The sequence below is a fragment of the Schistocerca piceifrons genome, chromosome 2, assembly GCF_021461385.2.
Source record: "Schistocerca piceifrons isolate TAMUIC-IGC-003096 chromosome 2, iqSchPice1.1, whole genome shotgun sequence".
In the NCBI taxonomy this organism is placed as follows: Eukaryota; Metazoa; Arthropoda; class Insecta; order Orthoptera; family Acrididae; genus Schistocerca; species Schistocerca piceifrons.
The window spans coordinates 242,096,701-242,120,363 of NC_060139.1; the positions used below are offsets into that span (position 1 = coordinate 242,096,701).

The 23,663-nt window shown below is 40.5% G+C and overlaps 1 protein-coding gene across 1 annotated transcript in view; it reads left to right on the top strand.

Moving 5' to 3' along the window:
• Positions 1 to 20,554, top strand: part of LOC124777891 (juvenile hormone acid O-methyltransferase-like) — a 55,119-nt gene extending 34,565 nt beyond the window's left edge. Inside the window, exon 6 of the mRNA XM_047253436.1 lies at positions 19,787 to 20,554. Coding sequence (XP_047109392.1) covers positions 19,787 to 19,971 — 185 coding nt within the window. The 3' untranslated portion in view covers positions 19,972 to 20,554. The remainder of the gene's footprint in view (positions 1 to 19,786) is intronic.
• The last annotated feature ends 3,109 nt before the right edge of the window (positions 20,555 to 23,663 follow it).

The window sequence follows — 23,663 nt, forward strand, 5'->3', positions numbered from 1 at the left end:
TTCTGTAAAACATCTTGTTCAGTACAATTACTAAAATCTTTAAATAAATTCTTGTAGCACATCGAGTCATTCCAAAATTGTCAGACATGCTCCCAAATCTCCACTATGGCCTCCAATTACACAAATGCGAGCAAATTCTGACCGCCGTTATATATGGTGTACTGCAAAGATGCAGATTGAACCTTCAATAGCATACAGTTCCCTTACTCTAATACGGTAAGTAATCCATCAGCAACAAAAGGAAGGCAGGTTAACATTTAGATGGGCACTTTGAAAACGAACATGTATTAATACCACGGAAAGTAGTAACTACTGCAACCTACATCCTTCTGAATCTGCTTAGGGTATTCATCTCTTGGTCTCCCTATGATTTTTATCCTCCTAGGACTATTGGATGGAGGAGGTGGACAGAGAGAGGTGGAGAAAAGACAGACAGAGAATAAGGAAGAGGAAAAGGACAGAGAGAGATGAGGAAGGCAGAGATGAACCAGTAGAGGAGTGGAACAAATACATACCAGGAAAATGCTGGGTACTCATCATTTAAACATAAGTACAGTTGCTGTTATTAGTCAATTAATCGTTTGCTGACACACAAGACAACAACACTTCCTCATGCAATTACAGTGTCACAACTCTCGGGTCGCTGAGGGTGGCAGTAGTCTTGGAAAGAGAACAGTCGGCACGAAGTGTTCGAATGGTGCCGACTTCTAACGATCAGAATTTTTTCTTTTTTTTGGGGGGTGGGGGGGAGGGCGGCATCCAACTCATCATGCCCTTTCTACAGCTAGTCTATTGTAGGTGTGGTGTAACGTGTAGGTTACTGATTAATAATAATATCAGTACATATGAGGCCTCAGGTGCCACCTGTTAAGGAAACGATTCCTGGAGATTGACTATGACCGTGAATCTGTAATCAGAAAAGGTTTAAAGAAAAACTACATGAAGTAAAATAGTATTGTGTAAACCCCACGAACCCGTTTTACTTCCGGAAACTTCAAAAGCACACCTCTATATGAGAAGTTTCCCCACCCTGTTAAAATTATGATAATAAAATCCTTTGATATTGGAAAACAGTAAAACAATCTGATGTTAATTTGATAAATAATGACACAGTGTACTGTAGCTTTGTTTACCAGTAACAGTTAAACCCATATAAATAGGCATCTAAACATGAATGAATGGAAATATTACAATAAGATCGCATACAATAACAGTTGTCAGATTCAAAGTTTCCTCTGTAACAGTTAAACCCAGATCAATATGCATCTAAACATGAATGAATGGAAATATAAATTAAGATCGCGTACTATGACAGTTGTCAGATTCCAAGTTTCTTCTAATACGCTAACTTGAACCAATGGCGAATAAGCTACATCTTTGTAATTGGTCGGTGTAAATACCTTCAATGGCAGATGCCTCAACTTACACGTCTAGTCTCATTTCGCCAGTGCAACACATAAATTCTCCTGTCTAAATTACTGTATATACACATCGAAGCACACCCTTCCAAAAGACACATACAAAGTATGCAACGACTAGTACAAATACACTGAAAAGCAAAACCAAATAGATGATGGGAGTAACTGCTGTTCGTGATCGCGTCAACAATCACTGAAGGTGAACAATCTTTACAATACACTACTTTTATTTACAGACATTAATCAATTACAGAGCATGAAGCAATTAAATTGCTTACAATTGTGTTTCTCGAAGAGGGGAATGTTTTTTGAGTCTTATCTGTTCTGGGTCGGCGTGCTGTGGCGACAGCGGTGTAAGCAGTGTGAAGTTGCTGATATGACTATTGTAAGTTCATCCAGTCATGTCCCTGGCATTAAAATATCCTCGTTCTTTTCATGCTCTTTTGGCTGGCAGTGGTAATAAGTGACGTAGCATCCATTTGTCGTAGGCCGGAACAAAGTAACTGCTGATGTAGCACCTGAAGGTCGTATTAGTTCACCTGCAACTTTCACAGGGGATAGTTTGGCACAGTCCACATCGTGTTTAAATTAACCTTCCACTTGCTACACTTTGCCAATTGCGAAGCTAGACAGTCCATCTACCATTAATATTCATGGTTCATAATAACACTTTTCTCACGAAAACAGTCACTAATATAGCAAAACAGTTCACAGTTTCCACATTGGCAGTTAGTGTTTTAGCACATGTCATATATCGTAGTCAAGAAATTGCGCGATATTAAATTCACAATTTATGTAATGCTGCTCAATTCTAAACCGACGACTATACTGTCTGTTCACGAGTCATTGTCACTGCCATAGGCATCGTTTTGCAAAACCAACAGCGTTTGCATAATACAACGTCCGTTTAGAACATCCACCATAAAGTCAGATTTCAAACCGGTCTAACACAAGAATGTCCGGTATAGGCACACACACTTCATGTGCTACACTATATAACCAAATGAAAAATATTCTTTGTCACCAGAAACATATCTATGGAGTACAAGGTAGTAAAAGAAAGAAAAAAATATATATATCGTTATTAGTCATGGCATCACACACCCCACAATGCCAATATTGGCTCTTCTACAGAAAAGTATGACGACCACTAAAACAGAATTAACTACCGCCCAACAATGTAAGTATTGGCTCTTAAACAGGAATGTTTGCGATCACTCATCTAGAATTAAGTACAGGAAAAATCTTGAGGAAATGTAATTCATTTACGAAGCGAGTACCTTACAAAACACTCTTAAGGCTTACTCGTGAGTTCTGCTCATCAGTCTAAGATCCTTACCAAGTTGGGTTAACAGACGAGAAAGAGCCAGTAAGGAGCAGCGTGTTAAGTAGACGCGAGAGCATTGCAGAAATGCTAAACAAACGCCAGTGGCAGACATTGCAGGAAAGCCGATGTTTATTTATTCCATGGTGCTAAAATTGCAAAATGAATCGCATCTGCCCTTTGAATATTCCGTGGAATTTGTATTTTAGACTTCATTGTTATTACTCTTTGAACATGGTTATGGTCTCGTTAAAATAAGTGTACCTTTCCAATTATATGGCCGTGTTTGGTTCAGTTGATAGTGCATACATGTAATATAAACAGGTCCGTTATGGCAAAAGCCTCGCCACTCTTGTTGTTATTGTTGTGATCTTCAATCTGATGGCAGGTTTGATGCAGTTCCCCACACTAGCCAATGTTGTGCAAGCCTTTTCATTTCGGCGTGATTACTACAATCTATGAACCTGCATTCTCTACTGAATGCTTGGGCTCTGAAAATGTTACTCTCCCATAAGTAATTACCAGACTAACTATTCACTAATACTGCAGGACGTCTCATATTAACTGATCCGCTCTTTTGGTCGAGTTGCACCATTAACTTTTTTTCCCTCAGTTCTGTTCAATACCTCCACTTTAGTTATAACTATCAAACATGCAGCATTCTTCTGTAGCACCAGATATCAAATGATCTTATTCTCTTGTTGCCTCTACTCTTTATTGTCCAAGTTTCATTTCCATACGGGGCTACACTCCATAAGAAGTTCTTCAGGAGGGACTTCCTAGCATTTAAATTTGTACGATGTTAAAAAATTCCTTCTTCTGAAAAACGCTTATCATGGTATTGCCATTCTGCATTTTATATCGTCTCTGCTTCAGTCATCATCAGTTATTTTGCTGCCTGAGTAACAAATCTCATCAGTTTTTTGAGAGCCTTATTTTATAAATCTGATTCTGTCAACAACATAAGTTTGGATAGGCTTATCAAGAACAAAAGACAAAACAACTCCGTTAACATCTATCTGAAGCATTGTATTTACCACAGTATTCACATTTTCCCATCTCTCATCGAGCAAAAGTTACTCCATATCTTCAGAATTCAACATGTCTACCTGTTCATAGCTATTCTCTGTCATTTTTCCAGCATCGAAATCGGCTACGTATGGAAGTGTCAGTCCCGTGTTGGTGGGCTCTCCACATGCACTTTATTCCGTGGATCAGCTGACTGCAGCTCTGCAGTGCTCAGACCTTAGTTCCTATCACTCCAGTGGCCATCCCTGGTATATTCCCTGCTACCTCTATTGTTAATAAAGCGTCTACCATTCGAACCGTCTCAACCTGTCCTATCATCATGATTCTCGATGCTACCACTTCCCATTACCACATCTATATCGTCGTCAATATATTGCTCGCGGTCGTAATTTCTAATCCCTTGTAGACTTCAATCAAGATACACAGACTGATTATTACTCCTTCCAGGAGCATTCTCATCACTATTATCATATTCCAACATCTGTAATAAATTCTGACAACCTAAGTCATCTTTCACTCAAGCAGCTAAAATAATTTGATGTAAATGTGACAAAAGTTTCATTACACAGATACGAATCGACGTAGCAAGACTATAAGGACTGTATAAGAATTGATTTTTCAATAACATATGTTCAAATAATCAAGCAGGATTGTATAAACCACAATTGGAAAAATTTTACATTATTACAAGACCGTGTTTAAGTCAGTGTTGTGCTGCCTCAGACCAATAAGCAGGCAGGCACATAGGCCTAAACACCTCATAGGATTAACAATTTCTAGTCAATATATGTATCTGCACAGCATATTCACTTTCCAAGTAACCGTACACAAATTCAGTCTTGCAGCCAGCAGGGAGACTAGGCAGAAGTATAAAATCAAATTGCTCCAACAAACATGAGGATGAATGACAATTGCTGTATTCCTGACAGGTAAGGATTTACTATAAGCGAATTCAGACACACCCTCAGAAATCTCATTCTCTTGATAAAGCTCTCTATGACTACTCTGGGTTCTCCAACTCCGTAATGGCACAAAGGATCTGGTTCGTCTTCATGATCTGAATCCATGTCACAGTGCAGTACGTGATCCCTACTGTAACAGCGACATCCAGTACCTTCACTTAAATTAATATTCTCAAAGCACAGTATATAGTAATTAGTTACCCAGAAAACAACACATGCATTGGGTAACACAACAAGTCAAGCTAAAATACTGGGTCTCTTACTAATGAGTACTACAACATTCACATCTACATCTACAGGATTACTCTGCAATTCACAATTACGTGCCTGGCAGAGGATTCATCGAAACCCCTTGAAGCTACTTTTCTACAGTTCCACTCTCAAACAGCGCGCGGGAAAAACGAACACTTAAATCTTTCTGTGCGAGCTCTGATTTCTCTTATTTTATTACGGTAATCATTTCTCCCTATGTAGGTGTTCGCCAACAAAATATTTTCACACTCTGAGGAGAAATAGGAGACTGAAATTTCATGAGAAGGTCCTGCCGCAGGTAAAATTGCCTTTGTTTTAATAATTGTCACCACAACTCGTTTATCATATCCCTGGCACTTTCCCCGTTATTTCGTGATAATACAAAACGAACTGTACTTCTTTGACCTTTTTAGATGTCCTTCATGAATCCTATCTCATGCGGAATAAATCGCAATCTTTGGTTTGGTATCCCAAGAACATTATCTGTGAACTCATTCCAATTTAAGTTATTTGTGTTGTAATCCCTAAGTACGAGGGCTATCCACAAAGTGCATTACGTTTGGAATTAAAAATAAATACAGTATTGGAAATTTTTTTTATTATATACAGATGAAAGCCACACTTAAATACTACTTTTCTACATAGATGCCATTTAAATTAAGGCACTTATCTTAGCGATGGTCGAGCTTGGAAATTCCTTCGTCGTAAAATTCGGCCGCCCGCGTAATCAACCAAGTGGTTATCTCTTTTGGGACAGAAAAGCTGTGATTTTTGTGGATTTCCTGGAAAGAGGCACTACAATAAACTCTCAAAGGTATTGCCAAACTCTGCACAACCTCAGAAGAGCAATACAAAAGAAGCGCAGGGGAGAGTTGGGCTCAAAGATCTTGCTGATTCACGACAACACCCGGGCCCACAAGGCAAATGCCACTCGTGAAGTTCTAGAATCTTTTAACTGGGAGTTGTTTCCTCATCCGCCGTACAGTCCCGACCTGGAACCTAGCGACTGCCACTTATTCCCACCAATGAAGAAGTGGTTGGCTATGCAGCGTTTTGATGACGACGCACAGCTTCAAGAAGAGGTAACCACGTGGTTGAAGGCGCAGGCGTCCGAATTTTACGACGAAGGAATTTCCAAGCTCGTCCATCGCTACGATAAGTGCCTTAATTTAAATGGCAACTATGTAGAAAAGTAGTATTTAAGTGTGGCTTTCATCTGTATATAATAAAAAAAATTCCAATACTTCATTTATTTTTATTTCCAAAACATAATGTACTTTGTGGATAGCCCTCGTATTTAGCTGGTTTACAGCCTGTTGAATTTTGTGATTTATCCTGGAACTGAAATTCAGCGGATTCTTTTTAGTGATCATATGGATGATTTAGATTCAACTGCCACTTTTTTCGCAATACAGTTAGCTTGTCTAAATCATTCTGCAATTCGATATGATCATCTGACTGTAAATGACAGCATTATCTGCAGAAAATTTGAGATGGCTGCTCTGATATCTCCTAAATCGTTTATGCATGTAAGGAACAACAGAGGGCCTAATACATTTCCTTGGGGTACGCCGAACGTTACTTCTGTTTTACTCGATGACATTCCGTCAGTTATTACGAACAGTGAGCTTCCCGACAAGATATTACGAATCCAGTCACACAACTGAGACGATACTCCATAGGGATGCAATTTAATTAGAAGTCACTTGTGGGGAACGGTGTCAAAAGCCTTTTGGATATCTAAAAATATGGAATCAATTTGACGTCTCCTGTCGACAGCAGTCATTGCTTCTTGAGGATAAAGAACTAATTGTGTTTCACAAGAAAGATATTTCTTAATCTGTGTTGACTGTTTGTCAATAAATCGTTGTTTCCGAGGTGATTCATAATGTTCCAGAATTCTTCTGCAAGTTGCCTTAGGGATATTAGTCTGTAATTTAGTGGATTACTCCTATTTCCTTTGTTGGGTATTGGTATGACATGTGCAACTTTCCAGTTTTTGGGGACGGAACATTCCACGAGAGCGCGACTGTAAATGATTGCCAAGTACTGAGCCATTGTGTCAACGTACTCTGAATGGTATCTGATTGGTACACAATCTGGAGCGGAAGATTTGCCTTTCTTAAGTGTTTTAGGTGCTCCGCTAAACCGATGATATCTGCTTGTAAGTTACTCATGTTGGCAGTTGTTCGAGAGTACAATTTTGGAATATTTACGTTGTCTCCGTTGGTATTCTAGTTTCGGAAAACTGTGTTTAGTAACTCTACTTTAGTGGCACTGTCGTCAGTGACGTCAGCATTGTTATCGCGCAATAAATGTATGGATTGCGTCTTGCCACTGGTGTACCTCACATACGATGAGACTCTCGTTGGATTTTCTCCCAGGTTTCGAGACATAGTTTCGTTCGGGAAACTATGAAGAGCTGAAAATAGGTTAAGGAAAATGCTTGTAAAATTGAAATAACTAACAACATTCTGAAAGGTGTTTCTATGAAGTGCTGCCTGATTGTACACAATAACTCAAATACTCTACACGATCCTTCAGTATCCTTAACATCACACGAGACCCTAAATCCTATGCAAAGCTTGTTAAGTTCTAGATGGCTCCAACCAAAAATTAAATGAGATAAATTTAATTAAATGAGATGAATTTAGAGTAACCAATGAATTTAGTATGCTTTAAATTATTTGAAAATTCCTCTTCCATCAGTCTTCTACACTGAAGAGCCAATGAAACTATTACACCTGCCGAATATCGTGTAGGGACCCCGCGAGCATGCCGTAACACGACGTGGCATGGATTCGACTAATATCGGAAGTAGTGCTGGAGGGAACGGACACCACGGAATTGCCCAAGTCCGTCGAAGTGCACAATGGACATGAATGATGCAGGTGATCAGACAGGATGCTTCTGTACGTGTCACCTGTCACAGTCGTATCTAGACGTATCAGGCGTCCCATATCACTCCAACTTCACACGACCCACACCATTACAGAGCCTCCACCAGCTTGAAGAGTCCCCTGCTGACATGCAGGGTCCATGGATTCATGAGGTTGTATCCACGCCCGTACACGCACATTCGCTCGATACAATTTGAAACGAGACTCGTCTGACCAGGCAACAAGTTTCCATTCATCAACACCCCAATGTCGATGTTGATGGGACCAGGCGACGCGTAAAGCTTTGTGTTGTGCAGTCATCAAGGATACAAGAGTGGGCCTTTTGCTCTGAAAGCCCATATCGATGATGTTTCGTTGAATGGTTCGCACGCTGACACTTGTTGATAGCCCATCGTTGAAATCTGCAGCAATTTGCGAAAGGGTTGCACTTCCGTCAATCTGAACGATTCTCTTCAGTCGTTGTTGGTCCGTTCTTGCAGGTTTTTCTTCCGACTGCAGCGATGTCGGAGATTTGATGCTTTACCGGATTCCTGATACTCACGGTATGCTCGTCAAATGGTCGTACGGGAAAATTCCTACTTCATCGCTACCTCGGAGATGTTGAGTCCCATCGCTCGTGGGCCTACTATGACGCCACGTTCAAACTCACTTAAATCTTGATAATGTGCCACTGTAGCATCAGCAAGCGATCTAACAACTGCGCCAGATACTTGCTGTCTTATACGGCCACTGCCGACCGCAGCGCCGTATTCTGCCTGTTTACGTATATCTTTATTTGAATACGCATGCCTATACCAGTTTGTTTGGCTTGGCACTTCCGTGCAGAAAAACTGCAATAAAGGGTACCTAGGGGGGGTTGGTGGAGGGTGGGGGGGGGGGGGGAGGATGCCCTCGAAATCGACACAACCGTCAGTAAAAACTGAATCAACCATTTGTAGCACTGTCTATGCTATCACAGAATCAATTGCTGAAACACATCACAGAAGTTCCAGATTTACTTCTCTTTATGAGCAGACGACTTTCAAAATGGTTCAAATGGCTCTGAGCACTAAGGGACTGAACGTCTGAGGTCATCAGTCCCCTAGAACTTAGAACTACTTAAACCTAACTAAACTAAGGACATAACACACATCCATGCCCGAGGCAGGAATCGAACCTGCGACCGTGGCGGTAGCGCGGTTCCAGACTGTAGCGCCGAGAGCCGCTCAGACGACTTTCCAAGTTGAACAAAATAAATAGTTTATCAGCACCAATATTCTACACAGAAAACACACTTCCAAAGAACAAGCATCCAAATCCAGAAAATCACGTTACATGCCAAAATATACAATGATTAAGAATGAAAATTAGCAATGCAGGATCCAGTCCTTAAGACAAAGTACAACACTTCAACACACGGTAAGAAGAAAATGTTTATCAGTTTAACACTAAAAAAAAGTTAGCAAGAAAAGTAAATTAATTCACTCTGCAACAGTCGCAAACATTCCGATGCTTAACATCTGCCAATCTTCTATCTGAAAAAAAATATATCAGTCCAAATTTAAACTTAAATAACAAAATGCTGATTATACTTTAAATTCGAGAAATTTTTCACCAGTTTCGACTGTCTCTTGTTTCAGTATGCAGAATAGTGCAAGAAGTAATCATTAGCAACCGCCATTTGTGTTTAGACCACAAACAGCAAAAAATTACTTTCCATATTGTCCTTACTTATCACAGTAATTATTACATAATCATGACAAAGTACTCTTTACTATTCTCCCTCACAGTGAGTTATGTCAAGAATTAAGTGAAGAAACTCTTTTGAGCCACGCCAAGTATGCACTCATTACTGATCAATTAAGTGCTTAAAGAAGGTGAGAAGATAACGTGTATCATATGCTTTAACGCAAATTGTCCTGTGTTCTCAGCATAAGCAACGATATTCTGTAATAAAATGTATGCCAAACTGATAATTGTTTCAGAGAACAAAATTTTCAACAAATAGATGAAAAGATTTCTGAACATTAACAAATATACCCATTCGATAGGTAAATTTTATTCGTTAGATAACTCTGGAAACTTACGTTCTTTCATCTTGGCAGTGTCGCCAATATGTACATCTGCTGTCGTGTTGTAGCTTTCAAGTGAGTCATCCGGCTGAAAATTCCCCCTTTCAATCATAAATGTTCACCCAGGAAATAATATTATGACGTAACCTGAAACGAAGAGCAAGGCTGAGTGTTGGGAAGAAATGACCTGAGGTCACATGGTCAACAACGGACGATGAAGTCAGCTGTCTCAAAACCTTGTACCCGAGAAACTTTGACGTTGGCTTGATGTGACGTTATGTGTTGGCCAGTGTGAGTGCTATTATTTGAAGTGGAATATTTTAACATGACATGACATGATGGGAAGAGCGACTTGGCCTTAATAGGTGCGTGAAATACGATATTTGGAAGTTGACAAATTATAAGACAACTTTCAAACACAATGTGAATGGTCGACCTAAGTTCAAACGGTGTTAATGACTGTGGAATCAAGTGATTTCCTGATCTCATTAAGTGGCCCCTAAACTATCAATAATATTGGGCAGCAACATTGTGCAACATATCAACAGCTGGTTCCAGACAATGAATCGATATGGCACAATATTGGTGTCAAATCCCGGATGTGCAAACATGGCAAATACTGATGCCACATATGGCGCTTGGGCTGGTTTTGCGCTCATGCAAGAAAAGAGAAAGCGTAAACGAATAAAGGAGTGATATAATAAGAGAGGAGAATTGACACATGTAAACGTCCTAAGTGACTTGACAATAAGCGAGCCAAATGAGTATCGGAAATTTCTGAGGATGGACGCTCACTCATTAGATATACTGTTTCACGTGATTACATCTATAATTCTGAATATATATAGTTAGTATTTATTTATTTACATCCAGTTTTGAAAATAAGAAGTACACATAATTTTACTTATAGTGTGTTAAAAAATTTCTTGCCCTTGCATAAAGCTCAAGCCACCAACGCACCAAAGTGGTGGTTCCAGTAGCTCGGCACCACCAGCCTCGCTTTTCGATGCACTTGTAATTCTTTTCAGCTCTTTCCTATAATTTTTCCACAATGAATTCAATTTCTTTACTAAATGAAGCTTATGTGCTCCCAGGTACGTTTCCCTATATTTCGACAACAACTGATAGAATTGTTCCGTTTTCTCATGGTGACTGCTATATTCGTTCCATTTATGTTGAGGTTTGGTGAACAAAAGATATGTTATGGCCATTGGCAGTGAGTTAATGTGTATGGACCTTTTCACCTAATATGTGTATTATTAGCTATCTATGCTAGATTTTTCGTTGTATGCTTTTGTGTGTTGGCCTTTGCAAACTGCCAGGAGCAAATTAAATATAATAAATAAAATCTATTTTCGTGAACAGTATTTCTCTGCCTATATTATTTTACTGTACAGATATAAAATTCAATAGGTTATGGTCCTAGGAAAACCGAATTGAATAACTTTGACCAGTAAATTGTGGTATACTTAATATTACTTGTGAGAAGTCTATAACTTACAGTACTTGTATTGCAACTGCGCAAAGAACTTCTGCCCAAATGAGGCAGATTGAGAAGTTCATGGGTCGATATAATTATGCAGTTTAGAAGTCTGTGGTATAAGCTTATCTGCACTTGGACAATCTTCGGGATGTCATTGATGGAACCTTGAATTTCACAGATTCAGATTTCCAGAACAAAGATCGTAAGGCAAAATCCAAATTAATTCTTCTAGTCGGATCATGTTAATTACCTTCACACAGAAAAGGCCAGTACAGCGAAGGAAGTATGGGACAATCTAAGAAGAGCGTTTGAAGAAGGATGTTTGATTAGGAAAATGAATTTGCAAAGAGAGCTTATCACCACACGTCTAGACGAATGTAAAAATGTTGATGAATATGTGAACAAAATCTTCTTCCATTTTGAATCGTTTAAGAAATATTGGATTCGACATCGCTAATAAATGGATTGGTACCTTGTTACTAGCGGAACTACCTCTAAGTTCTCCCACATAATAATGGGCCTAGAGAATTCAGGTAAACCCATTACAGGCGACAGCGTAAAAGTCAAGATATTAAGAATATATAAAAATATTCTGTCCAGGACATAGGAATGCCTTCGTATCGAAAATACAAAAAGAAGAAACCTGTTCGATGTTATAAATGCCAAGGGAAAACAAGTACACAAGAAAAAGTCTTGTTTCAAAGGGAACACAAAGGAAAGCGAACAGTAAAGGTAAGGTACTGGATATTATTCTTGGCAAAATTTGGGTAAGAATACAGGTTAGTTCCTTGATTCTGCAGTGTCTATGAATGTAACCAAAGGCCAATGAGTTTTATACGATGTTTCACCTAGAACATACATTATTCGCCTAACAGTGGATGGTTCTCCATTGCAATGTGATTGGAAAAGAAAGACAAACTTTAATTTGAATGCTAATGCAGAATCACACGGCATTACAGCTCATAATGTACATTACATTAAGAATGCTGCTAAAGATTTTTCCTTCAGTTAGTGAAAGGGCTACAAGATAATTTTTCTATTTAAATGGTGGAGAAATAATTGATCAGAAGGGCCAGTGTGAGACCCACAGATACTAAAGAAGAAGTTATTTATGAATTAGATGTTCCTGTAGTTTGAAATAGTTATCCTTTACATTCTGCGAAAGGTTTTTTATGTCATAAAGGACTGGACATCATAGTAGGAGAAGTACGGCCTTGTTAAAACACACGGCAACAGGGTTAAAGGAAAATAAGCGTTGTAACTTGCGTTGTGAAATTTGTTTACAATGAAATCAAGCCAGATTATCGTTTAAAACAAGTAAAAATAGATGTACTGAGCTTTCACAGCTGATACGCAGAGACGTTTGGACCCATGGAAAAGGAATCTATCAGAGCACTTGTTGTTTCCTTACCTTGATTGGTAATTTTTCGAAATAACCCACGTTTATTTCCCTGGAACCAAGGACAAAGTGAGCGAGATATTTGCCACTTTCGCGTCATGGCTGAAAGAAGCAGTGGTAAGAATATAAATGGTATGAGGTAAGAAAATAGTACCGAATGCGTCAATAAACACTTTAGACAACGACTGAGTGAACTTGGAATCAGAAATCAAACTGCAGCTTGCTTTAGTTCTGAGCATAATGCAGTAGCAAAACAGGCTAATAGAAAAATTCTATAGAAAGTAAGGAGCATGTTTAAAGGATCCAGAATTGCTCTTATGTTATTGGGCAGAAGCAGAATCAAGTGCTGAGTATCTGAATAGTAAATCGTCTACTAAAGATTTACCAAATACGACCACATATGAAATTTGGACTGGAAAGAAGCCAGATCTAGACCATCTAAGAATATTTAAATGAAAGGCCATGGTACAAGTTCCCAAACTACTTAGAAGAAAATGGGGCTCTAAATTTGAAAATCATATTTATTGTAAACTGTAAAGATTTCCAAGGTTATTGAATCGTAAAGCCTGAATAAAAAACGGGACTAACTAGCAGAGAGGTAACATTTTTATAATTGGTGAGAATGAAATGTATAGTGAAAAAGTATGTGCACATATTAATCTGAATAAGATGTCCAAGAACGTTCAAAAGCACCAGAAAATTTTAGATATAAAGTACATGAAAGAGCTGTTCAGGTAGAATCAGATATGTTGAGTGAAGATGAAAAGGATAATGAGAACCAGGAAACTCCAGCAGCAATGGACGTAAATTTGCGGCGTTCATCGTGTAGAATATAATCTAAATTGTATCCAGAATATAAAATGTGTGTGGATGCTCAAATATTCAACAGTAACCTCTTACAGTTGAAGAAGCCTTGGTTAGCCCGAGTGCAGTTTATTGGAAGAAAGCTACAGAAAAGGAATTAGAGCCTTTTTCTACTCCGACCGGTGTAGCCGAGCGGATCTAGGCGCTTCAGTCCAGAAAAGGGCGATCGCTACGGTCGCAGGTTCCAATCCTGCCTCGGGCATGGATGTGTGTGATGCCCTTAGGTTAGTTAGGTTTAAGTAGTTCTAAGTTCTAGGGGACTGATGACCTCAGATGTTAAGTCCTATAATGCTCAGAGCCATTTGAACCATTTTCTTTTTGTACGAATGATATTTACGAGTGCACCACAAGGAAAGAAACGATACGAGTGAGATGGGGATTGTACACTCCTTATCTATGGTGCACGTGATCCGATCGCGTAACGGCGATTCAAACCGATAACCGTCTTCCCTCCCACTGTGCGCCGTGTACTTTGTGGTCGCTACGTAACGATACCGGTGGCGCTGTATAGAAGATCCAGATCGCGTTGTGGAGAACTCAGTTTAAGCTCGACACTTTGGTCCACAGCTCGACGCTTTGGTTTGCGGCAAAAAGAATTATACACATGGATACACGTCTATATTGGTCCGTTGCTCAGCTCACACTGGTCTCCACTTTGTCTTGTGCGAGCCCGTGCACTTCGCACTATTCCCAAAACTTGCCCAAATGGTAAATCTGCGGGTGTGGTGTCGGCGGCCACCGCTAGTTTGGGCCGGCACTAGCTACAGCTCGCGCATTTCTCGGCACAGCTGCCACAAAGCTGTTTGTAGAAAACGAAGGTAGAATGTGAAAAAGCAATTCCCTTATTTGCAGGCAGTCGCCATACTTTTATAATCAGCTCAAATTCCACGCCAAATAGTGCCTTCGCTACTAATATCGTGAACAAAATTTGCTAAGACCCTAGAATTAAACGTTGGGTTGTAGTTAAAAGAAAATTGTTATATTTAAAAGGAACCGTTGTTTACCAATTAAGTAATTGTTAGTGAACAAGAACCTGGAAAGTTATATTGATGCAGACTGGGGAGAAGAACTGCATAACGGACATTCTATTACAGGCAGCTGTTTCAAGTTGATGGGAGGATTAATATCCTGGTCTTGCAAGAAATAACCAACAGTGGTTTTGATTACTGTTGAGGCTGACTATATGGCATTGTCTTTCACCATACCAGAAGTGATATGATTAAGAGCTCTAATAGGTGAAACTGAGCCACATACTATTATTGAGTCTACCAAAGTGTTTTCCGACAACAAGGGAACTGTCAAGCTAGCTCAGAAGCAAATAACAAGTGTACGATTCAAGCACATTGATATTGGGTACCATTTTACTAGGTATCGCCTAAAACAGAAGGATATGGATATAAACTGTTTGTGTACGGAGGAAGCAGGTCTGATTTATTGACCAAGGCTCTCAGTAAAGACAAATTCCAGCTATTTGAAAAACTGTATGGTTTAACAACATAGAGTACAATGCGTAGTGCTCCGAAACGATGTAGTGTTCATGATTATTGTGAGCACATAAAACATTTGTTCAACAGGAAGTGTTGAATGTTCGTGCTCGAAATATGTGTTATGTGTGTCAGTATTGAGTTGACATGTATAGACTTCCTGGCCCAAGGTATGTAGTCTTGGTATATATGCTAGATGTTATGTGTTCCATTCTTGTTGTAGTATGTCTTTGTAAATAACGGGGAATACATCAAATATAATAAAAAATATGTTCCTAAATAGCGTTTCTCCATCAATATTATTTTACTGTGTAAATGTGCAATGCAACAATTAAGTACTTTGTGAGACTGGAAACCACTAAATATTCTCAATAATAAATGTCCGTTCCTCTATTTTGAACCCATTTCCATTTCACAACACATCAAAATGCACAAAATAAACACCGTAACAGACAGCTCTGACAGGCATTCAATATTAGCCAGCGCCATTAGCATAAGACATTTTACTTTTAATCTAATTTCAGTAGATCCGTCAGTGTGCCGTATAATATATTACACAACTTTCAATATTACCTACAGACAGCCAATATCATTGGGCAATATGAAATATTGAGTCATTCTCTGACATTTAGTTCCCACAAATATACCGTGAAAATGTTGTTGAATAATATGTATGCGTGCACCCAGAAATGTACTCATTTACGTGAAATACACTAATATGCACAACCCTTAAATTTAACATAATGTTGTAAACTAACTAACCTCAAACACATGTACACCAGCTGTCAGATTTTAATATTGCGAGGGCTACAGTTCCGGACCTGTCAGAACAAAGCACACTTATAATAGGTGTGTCAGCACGCAGTGTAATGGATTTATAAATATCTTCATTTCATTAAGTTATTTATGTATCACGTCAGGAACGTGACGCTATACAACGTGGTTAATCCACTGAATGAGAGCAAGTATGGATATTAATTTACTAATTAGTAAAAAAATTATTGGATGCGGAATGGAGCGAACAGTACATTTATGTGTCCGTACTGTTCCAATGACAACATTGTCTTAAAAATTAAATGAAAACAGTCCTGATCACGTTTCCAGATTTTTCATTTGTTAGCAACAGGTTTCGGCTCGTTCCTCGAATCATCTTTAGGCTCTTTCTGCCATTATGGCTGCTGGTGCCCGCAGACGGAGCGAGATCCGTGTAATTACGGTTCTTTAGCATTTTATACCGATCGCTATGCTCCATCTACAAAATGCTTTCTATAATTTTGAAAACATTGTCGTAGATTGACCAGATATTATGACTGGAGCAAATATTGTTTTAACATGAAACCAGATTGACAAAATATTATGACCGGAGCAAATTCTGTTTTAAAGAGAAACCAGATACCGTACTACATTGATACTTCCTGGCAGATTAAAACTGTGAGCCGGACCGAGACTCGAATTCGGGACCTTTGCCTTTTGGAAGGTGGGATTCGAGGTACTGGCAGAAGTAAAGGTGTGAGGACGGGGCGTGAGTCGTGCTTGGGCAGCTCAGTTGGTAGTGCACTTGCCCCCGAGAGGCAAAGGTCTCGAGTTCGAGTCTCGGCCCGCCACACAGTTTTTATCTGTAAGGAAGTTCCATATCAGCGCACACTCCGCTGCAGAGTGAAAATCTCATTCTGGAAACATCCCCCAGGCTGTGGCTAAGGCATGTCTCAGCAATATCCTTTCTTTCAGGAGAGCTAGTTCTGCAGGGTTCGCAGGAGAGCTTCTGTAAAGTTTGGAAGGTGGGAGGCGAGGTACTGGCAGAAGTAAAGATGTGAGGACGGGGCGTGAGTCGTGCTTGGGTAGCTCAGTTGGTAGTGCACTTGCCCGCGAAAGGCAAAGGTCCCGAGTTCGAGTCTAGGTCTGGCACACAGTTTTAATATGCCAGGAAGTTTCATATCAGCGCACACTCCACTGCAGAGTGAAAATCTCATACCGTACTACATTATTTATCCAGCTAAGAGCCTTATTAACGTAGCAGCCTTTTTCAAAAATTCTCGCTGTGACTGCAGCTGACATGGTTGCAGTATTCCAAGATAGTATGGCGGGTCTGGTATTGGACAATAGTATGCTGAAAATATTTTTAGATCCGTTATACATCTGAGGTAGAGACAGGACTCCGATACTGGCGCAGCTGTCGGCGTGAGCTTGATGTCGTGGAATTGCAGGTCCAGATATGCATAATTTGAAACATTCGGTCATATGTTCGTATATTCTTCTGCTCAGTGGAACTTGTGATACAATTTCAATTTAGTGACTTACACGACACAGTTTTAGATTTACTCACGTAAAAGTACAGTCTTCGAAACACTCAAACGAGATACCATGCACACACATTGTTCCACCAGTGACCTACCGATTTGTACCCAAAAACGGACTCAGTTTATTCAAGAATAAAAGTGCGACACACAGTTCACATTATATTACTCGCTCTCTTTCTGCAGTTCCCATCAATGCGCTCACGTATTAATATAATTATCCGTGAGATAACGTACGAAAACCATCGCACCAGCCAAGCCACAAGTCTGCAGTCCGCGTTCTCATGTTACTCACGGTCCTACAACTCGATTATTCAGTCTCTACAGGGTCTTTTTTTTTTCACCATGTACTGAGAGTATACTGAAAAAATAAAAAAAGTCTAATGAACATACGTCCGAATGTGCATGTTTTCCACGCTAGAGACCATTTATTCAATCATACTTTGATACAGAGACTGCGGTCTAATACGCGCTGCAATACCATGCAGCCACACTTAAAGTATGCATGGTTTTCTCCTAGAGGGTGGTACAGTTCTTCAGATATCAGGCCCTAGAGCCCTCTCCTGCCATAGCAGTTGGTAACGTTGTGTCCGATTCACTTCTCTATGTGATTCATGTTGAAGTGGGTGTGATACAGAGTTGTACACAATGGTTCCGACATAGTGTTCACTTGCGGAAAGGCAAATGGCAAAAGGGGGGGGGGGGGGAGCAGCAAGATTGTATCAGGAGAGATATCCTCACCGTCAGTAGCCACAGCATTCAATATTTGCAACAGTGTATCGCCATTTGTGTGAGACAGGGTCGTTTCAGGAAACAGGAAACCACGAAGAACTTACCCGAAATGTTCGAACACCAGACTTGGAAGAAAATATGATTAACACATCAGGAAGGCGACCGCTGAGTCAGTACCATTCGGTTTGCCCACCGGTAAGGGGTAAGCCAGACGACCGTGAGGAACTTTCTCTGTATCAGTTGTTACTACCCTCATCACTTCAGAGGTGTGCTGGGCGCTCTAGAGACACACTTTCCACATCTGGAGCAGTTTCGTCACTGGTTTCTTCCCCAGGCAACCACGATTCTGGGATTTGTGTCGTCTGTCCTATTCACAGCTGAGACCACCTTTACGAGAATTGGTATGTTCAACTTTCTTATCAGTGATCTGTGCTATAATATGCAGAACCCCCATGGTATGGTGACAGCGAATTATCAGCATCAGAGCAGCCGGAATGTGTGGGACGGGATAATTGGCGATAGTCTTTTGGCGCCAGTCTTCCTTCAGCGTCGCCTAACGGGCCGGAACTATCGGCGTTTCTTGCGGGTGACTTTGCCTCCCTTACTGGAAGAAGTGCCAAAGATGATTCGAAGGGTTACGTGGCGGCTACATGATGGTTCTCCAGCCTACTGGACGCATCTTAATCGTGTCTTGCCAGGTCGGTGGGCCAGACGAGGGTGTCCAGTTGCATGGCCTCACGTTCACCGGATCTCAACCGGTGTGGTTTCTGGTTATTGGGCCATCTCAAATGTATCCTGTACACAGAATCATTCCAGATATGCAGACAAGGAAGGAGGATATTCATGCTGCTTTTGACACTGGTCGGATGCAGCCTGGCCCACGTGAACGTGTGAGACAGAGCATGCTACAGCGCGTACATACATGCCTTGAGGCACTCGAAAATCATTTTCAAGACATACTGTAGCTATGGCTGCATGGTGCAGCGTGCATTAGACCGCAGTCTGTATAAGAGTGTATGATCGAATACCCAGAAATCATGAATTTCCGGACATAAGTTCATTAGATCTTTTCTGTTCTGTATCCTCTCATCGATAAATCCACAGACTTTGTACACGGGGGGAAAAAATCCTCCTGTGTTGTCGAAAACGGGAACTTTTATAGCACAGAGAATTATAAACAGAAACAATGAAAAATTAATGTTCAGGTAGAACTACTAATTGAACGTCTTGACGTTTGCTACTAAACACAATGAATAAAACAAAACAATAAAGGGAAAAATTAATTATGTAGGCTCCCTAGAGCTATACCTTCAATTTTTAAAAATTGTTTTGTTTTTCTACTATATGACATGTCTGATACAGTCTGTAAATGCACTATGGATGAATAAACAACTAATTAACAGTGCCTCGATAGATAAAGTCTGAAGCATTGAACATACTGTAGAACATCCTTCTTTTGCGAACTTTGTCTTGATAAAATGCTGCTTTCGATATCTTAAACCATTATTCAAATATAATATTTGTATGCTTTGTGATTTTCCATCGTAATCTGATATTTGTCGTAATCGAATATTTGCCTTTTTATTTTTTTTAGATTTTCTGAAGTCAGTATGTCCATTCCTGGACCGAGTTACGGAAGACCAGAAGGATAATTTCTTAGATGATTGGCTACAGCGTATGGAGAAACTGAATGGATTATCAAAGGACGTTGGAAGCAGTGAAGAGCCGAAATACTACATGCACTTTAACATAATGGTGGCTATGGCCAGAAAACTGTAATTGGGAGTTTTGCACCACCGCTTGAACAATAAACAATATTTAATAACGGAAATGACAAACAACACAGAGCACAAACAGAATTCCCCGGCTAGTCTGTTGTTAACAGAAAATTAAACTATAGACATTTATATGTAATTATCTTCCCGTAAACTGTTTGGAAAATCCTCTCAGGTGTAAATGGCACTCTAAGAGTATCCTGATCTGTACAGTTTTGACGATACTCCTGTCAAAGATATTCCAACTGTGCTAGTGTTCCGTTTTTAATTACCAGGATGTCATCAAGATGCTCCTTTGCTCCCTTAATTCGTTGGCTTCTCCCTCACTTTAACATCAGGGGCATAAATGATTCGTTTCGCACCTCTGTCGAAATGAAGAACAACTAAAGGTTTGCTGCTTTAGTATATACACCAACAGAAGTGTAAGCAGAAAGCTTACCAATCGAACGGAGTGAAGTAACCGAACAGAGAGACTACTAAAGGTTTGCACCTTTAGTCATTCTTCATGTCGACAAGGGTGGCGAAAGGAAATATATTGTTAAGAAGAGTTGTAATTTATACCTTCACTGGTATTCACTGACAGATGCAGCTCAGATTATTACGAAAGGGGTAACTATTGCATAATTTATTCTCATGGCAAATTTTTTGAACCCTGCAATACCAACAATGCTGCCGGCTGCGGTGGCCGTGCGGTTCTAGGCACTTCAGTCCGGAACCGCGTGACTGCTACGGTCGCAGGTTCGAATCCTGCCTCGGGCATGGATGTGTGTGTTGTCCTTAGGTTAGTTAGGTTTAAGTAGTTCTAAGTTCTACGGGACTCATGACCTCAGATGTTGGGTCCCATAGTGCTCAGAGCCATTTGAACCATTTGAACCAACAATGAAACAAGCAGAAAGTTTACCCCGCAAATAGTGTGAACTAATAGGGCGTGTTGAAAAGTAATGTCTTCGATTTTCTATGTGAAAACTCTTACAACTTTTTTAAATAATCCAACCTTATGAAGATAATGCATCTTCAATGTTCATGCCTACATATTTATTTCTGAACGTAGGCACCCTGATGAAGAACACATTTCTTCCAACGAGGGACACGTTTGTTAATATCGTCACTGCAGAATGTTTGACTTAGTTGACGGAGCCACGCCCTCACCTCTGGTGGCACCGCTTCAACCCTATCAAATTGAAGTCCTCAAAGGTGTTCGTTAAGGTTTTGAAACAGCTGAAAATTGGATGGAGCCAAGTCGACATTGAATCGAGGATGGTCGATGACGGTGAACCAAAGACGTCGGATTGTTGCAGATGTCGCAGCGCTCGTGTGTGGTCTGGCATTGTCGTGCTGAAGAACAGGGTGTTCGATATGCGGACAAACTCTTGGAATTCGCGCTTTCAGATATCTGAGTGTCTCGCAATGCACTGACACTGTTACGTAACACATCGCCATGCTGCATACTATAGTTTGGAGCCCTCTAGCGGCAGAGCGTTGCAACTTGCGTCAGAGATACGGAAAAGTCTACCGGCTAATATCAGTGTCATGTAACAGCCGCTATTGAAAACAAAATGAAGAAAATTAGGAGACATTACTTTTCAACCCGCCCTCGTAATCGGACAGTGTGGTATTTGAAGTTAAGGGCCGATCAGAAAAGCAATCTTCAGCGAAGCTCTTTGTTGCCCAATATTTGATATCTATGCATATCTAAATGTTTTCAGAGTGGACAGTAGTGGAATGAATTTATTTAGCTTTGTGGAGAAAGTGCCACTAGAAAATTTAAAGTGTTTACATTTCTAAGCAGAATAAGCTGGAGAAGTGTCACAAAGGAAAATGACGTCAAATCTGTGCATTTACATTATCACAAATAATGTAAGGTACGAGGGCGAAAGAAATACTTTACTAAAACTTACTGGCAGATTAAATATGTGTGCCGGACCGAGAATCGAACTTGGGGCCTTTGCCTTTCGCGGGCAAGTGCTCTACCAACTGAGCTACTCAAGCACGATTGATGATCCCTCCTCACAGCTTCAGTTCTGCCAGTACCTCGTATCCTACCTTCCAAACTTCACAGAAGCTCTTCTGTGAACCTTTCAGAGCTAGCACTCCTGGTGGTGGTGGTGGTGGTGGTGGCTAGTGTTTAACGTCCCATCGACAACTAGGTCATTAGAGACGGAGCGTAAGCTCGGGTTAGGGAAGGATTGGGAAGGAAATCGGCCGTGCCCTTTCAAAGGAACCATCCCGGCATTTGCCTGAAACGATTTAGGGAAATCACGGAAAACCTAAATCAGGAAGTCCGGAGACGGGGTTGAGCCGTCGTCCTCCCGAATGCGAGTCCAGCGTGCTAACCACCGCGCCACCTCGCTCGGTAGCACTCGTGGAAGAAAGGATACTGCGGAGACATGTCTTAGCAACAGCCTAGGGAATGTCTCCAGAATGATATTTTCTATCTGCAGAAACAAGTTTTTATAAAATGGATTAATGTGGTTAAATGATCTTTATCAAACCCCAAATGTCTTCCTGAACATGGAGAGTCACTATACCTACATCTACATCTACATTTACATGGATACTCTGAAAATCACATTTAAGTGTCTGGCAGAGGGTTCATCGAACCACTGTCACAATTCTCTATTATTCCAATCTCGTACAGCGCGTGGAAAGAGTGAACATATATATCTCTCCATACGAGCTCCGATTTCCCTTATTTTATCATGGTGTTCGTTTCTCCCTATCTAGGTCGGCGTCAACAAAATATTTTCGCTTTCGGAAGAGAAAGTTGGTGATTGGAATTTCGTGAGAAGATTTCTACGCAACGAAGACGCCTTTGTTTCAGTGATGTCCATCCTAAATCCTGTATCATTTCAGTGACGCTCTCTCCCCTATTTCGCGTTAGTACAAAAAATGCTGCTCTTCTTTGAACTTTTTTATGTACTCCGTCAGTCCTATCTGGTTATGATCCCATACCTCACAGCAGTAGTCTAAAAGAGGATGGACAAGCGTAGTATAGGCAGATCTGTAACATTTTCTAAGTGTCCTGCCAATAAAACGCAGTCTTTGGTTAGCCTTCCCCATAACGTTTCCTATGTGTTCTTTCCAATTTAAGTTGTTTGTAATTGTAATTCCTAGGTACTTAGTTGAATTTAGTGCCTTTAGATTTGACTGATTTATCGTCTAACCGAAGTTTAACGAATTCCTTTTAGCACTCATGTGCATGACCTCACACTTTTCGTTATTTAGAGTGAATTGTCAATTTATGCACCATTCAGATACCTTTTCTAATTCGTTTTGCAATTTGTATTGACCCTCTGATGACTTTGCAAGTCGATAAACGACAGCGTCATCTGCAATATGCATTTAAGATCTCTGCCATCGATTCTGTATCACGTAGCCGTGGTTTTCCTCTGTGGTCGCTGTTCGGCTATTTAAGCACGCGACGCTGTGGGGAGAGGGGTCATCTCCTCCAGTTGGCTGATGACACCGCCTTCCTAGCCCTTTATCCTAACCCTCAACGGTCCCAACGTACCCTCCAAATTGACCAATTCACTGCTTGGTGCAACCAGTGGTTCCTCGGTATCAACCCCTCCAAGACCCAGGCGATCATCATAGGTCGAACCACCAGCTATTTCCATCTCCATGATCTCTACCTCACCATTTATGGCCGTCCTGTCCACCTCACTCCTACCCTCAAATACCTTGGCCTCACCCTCG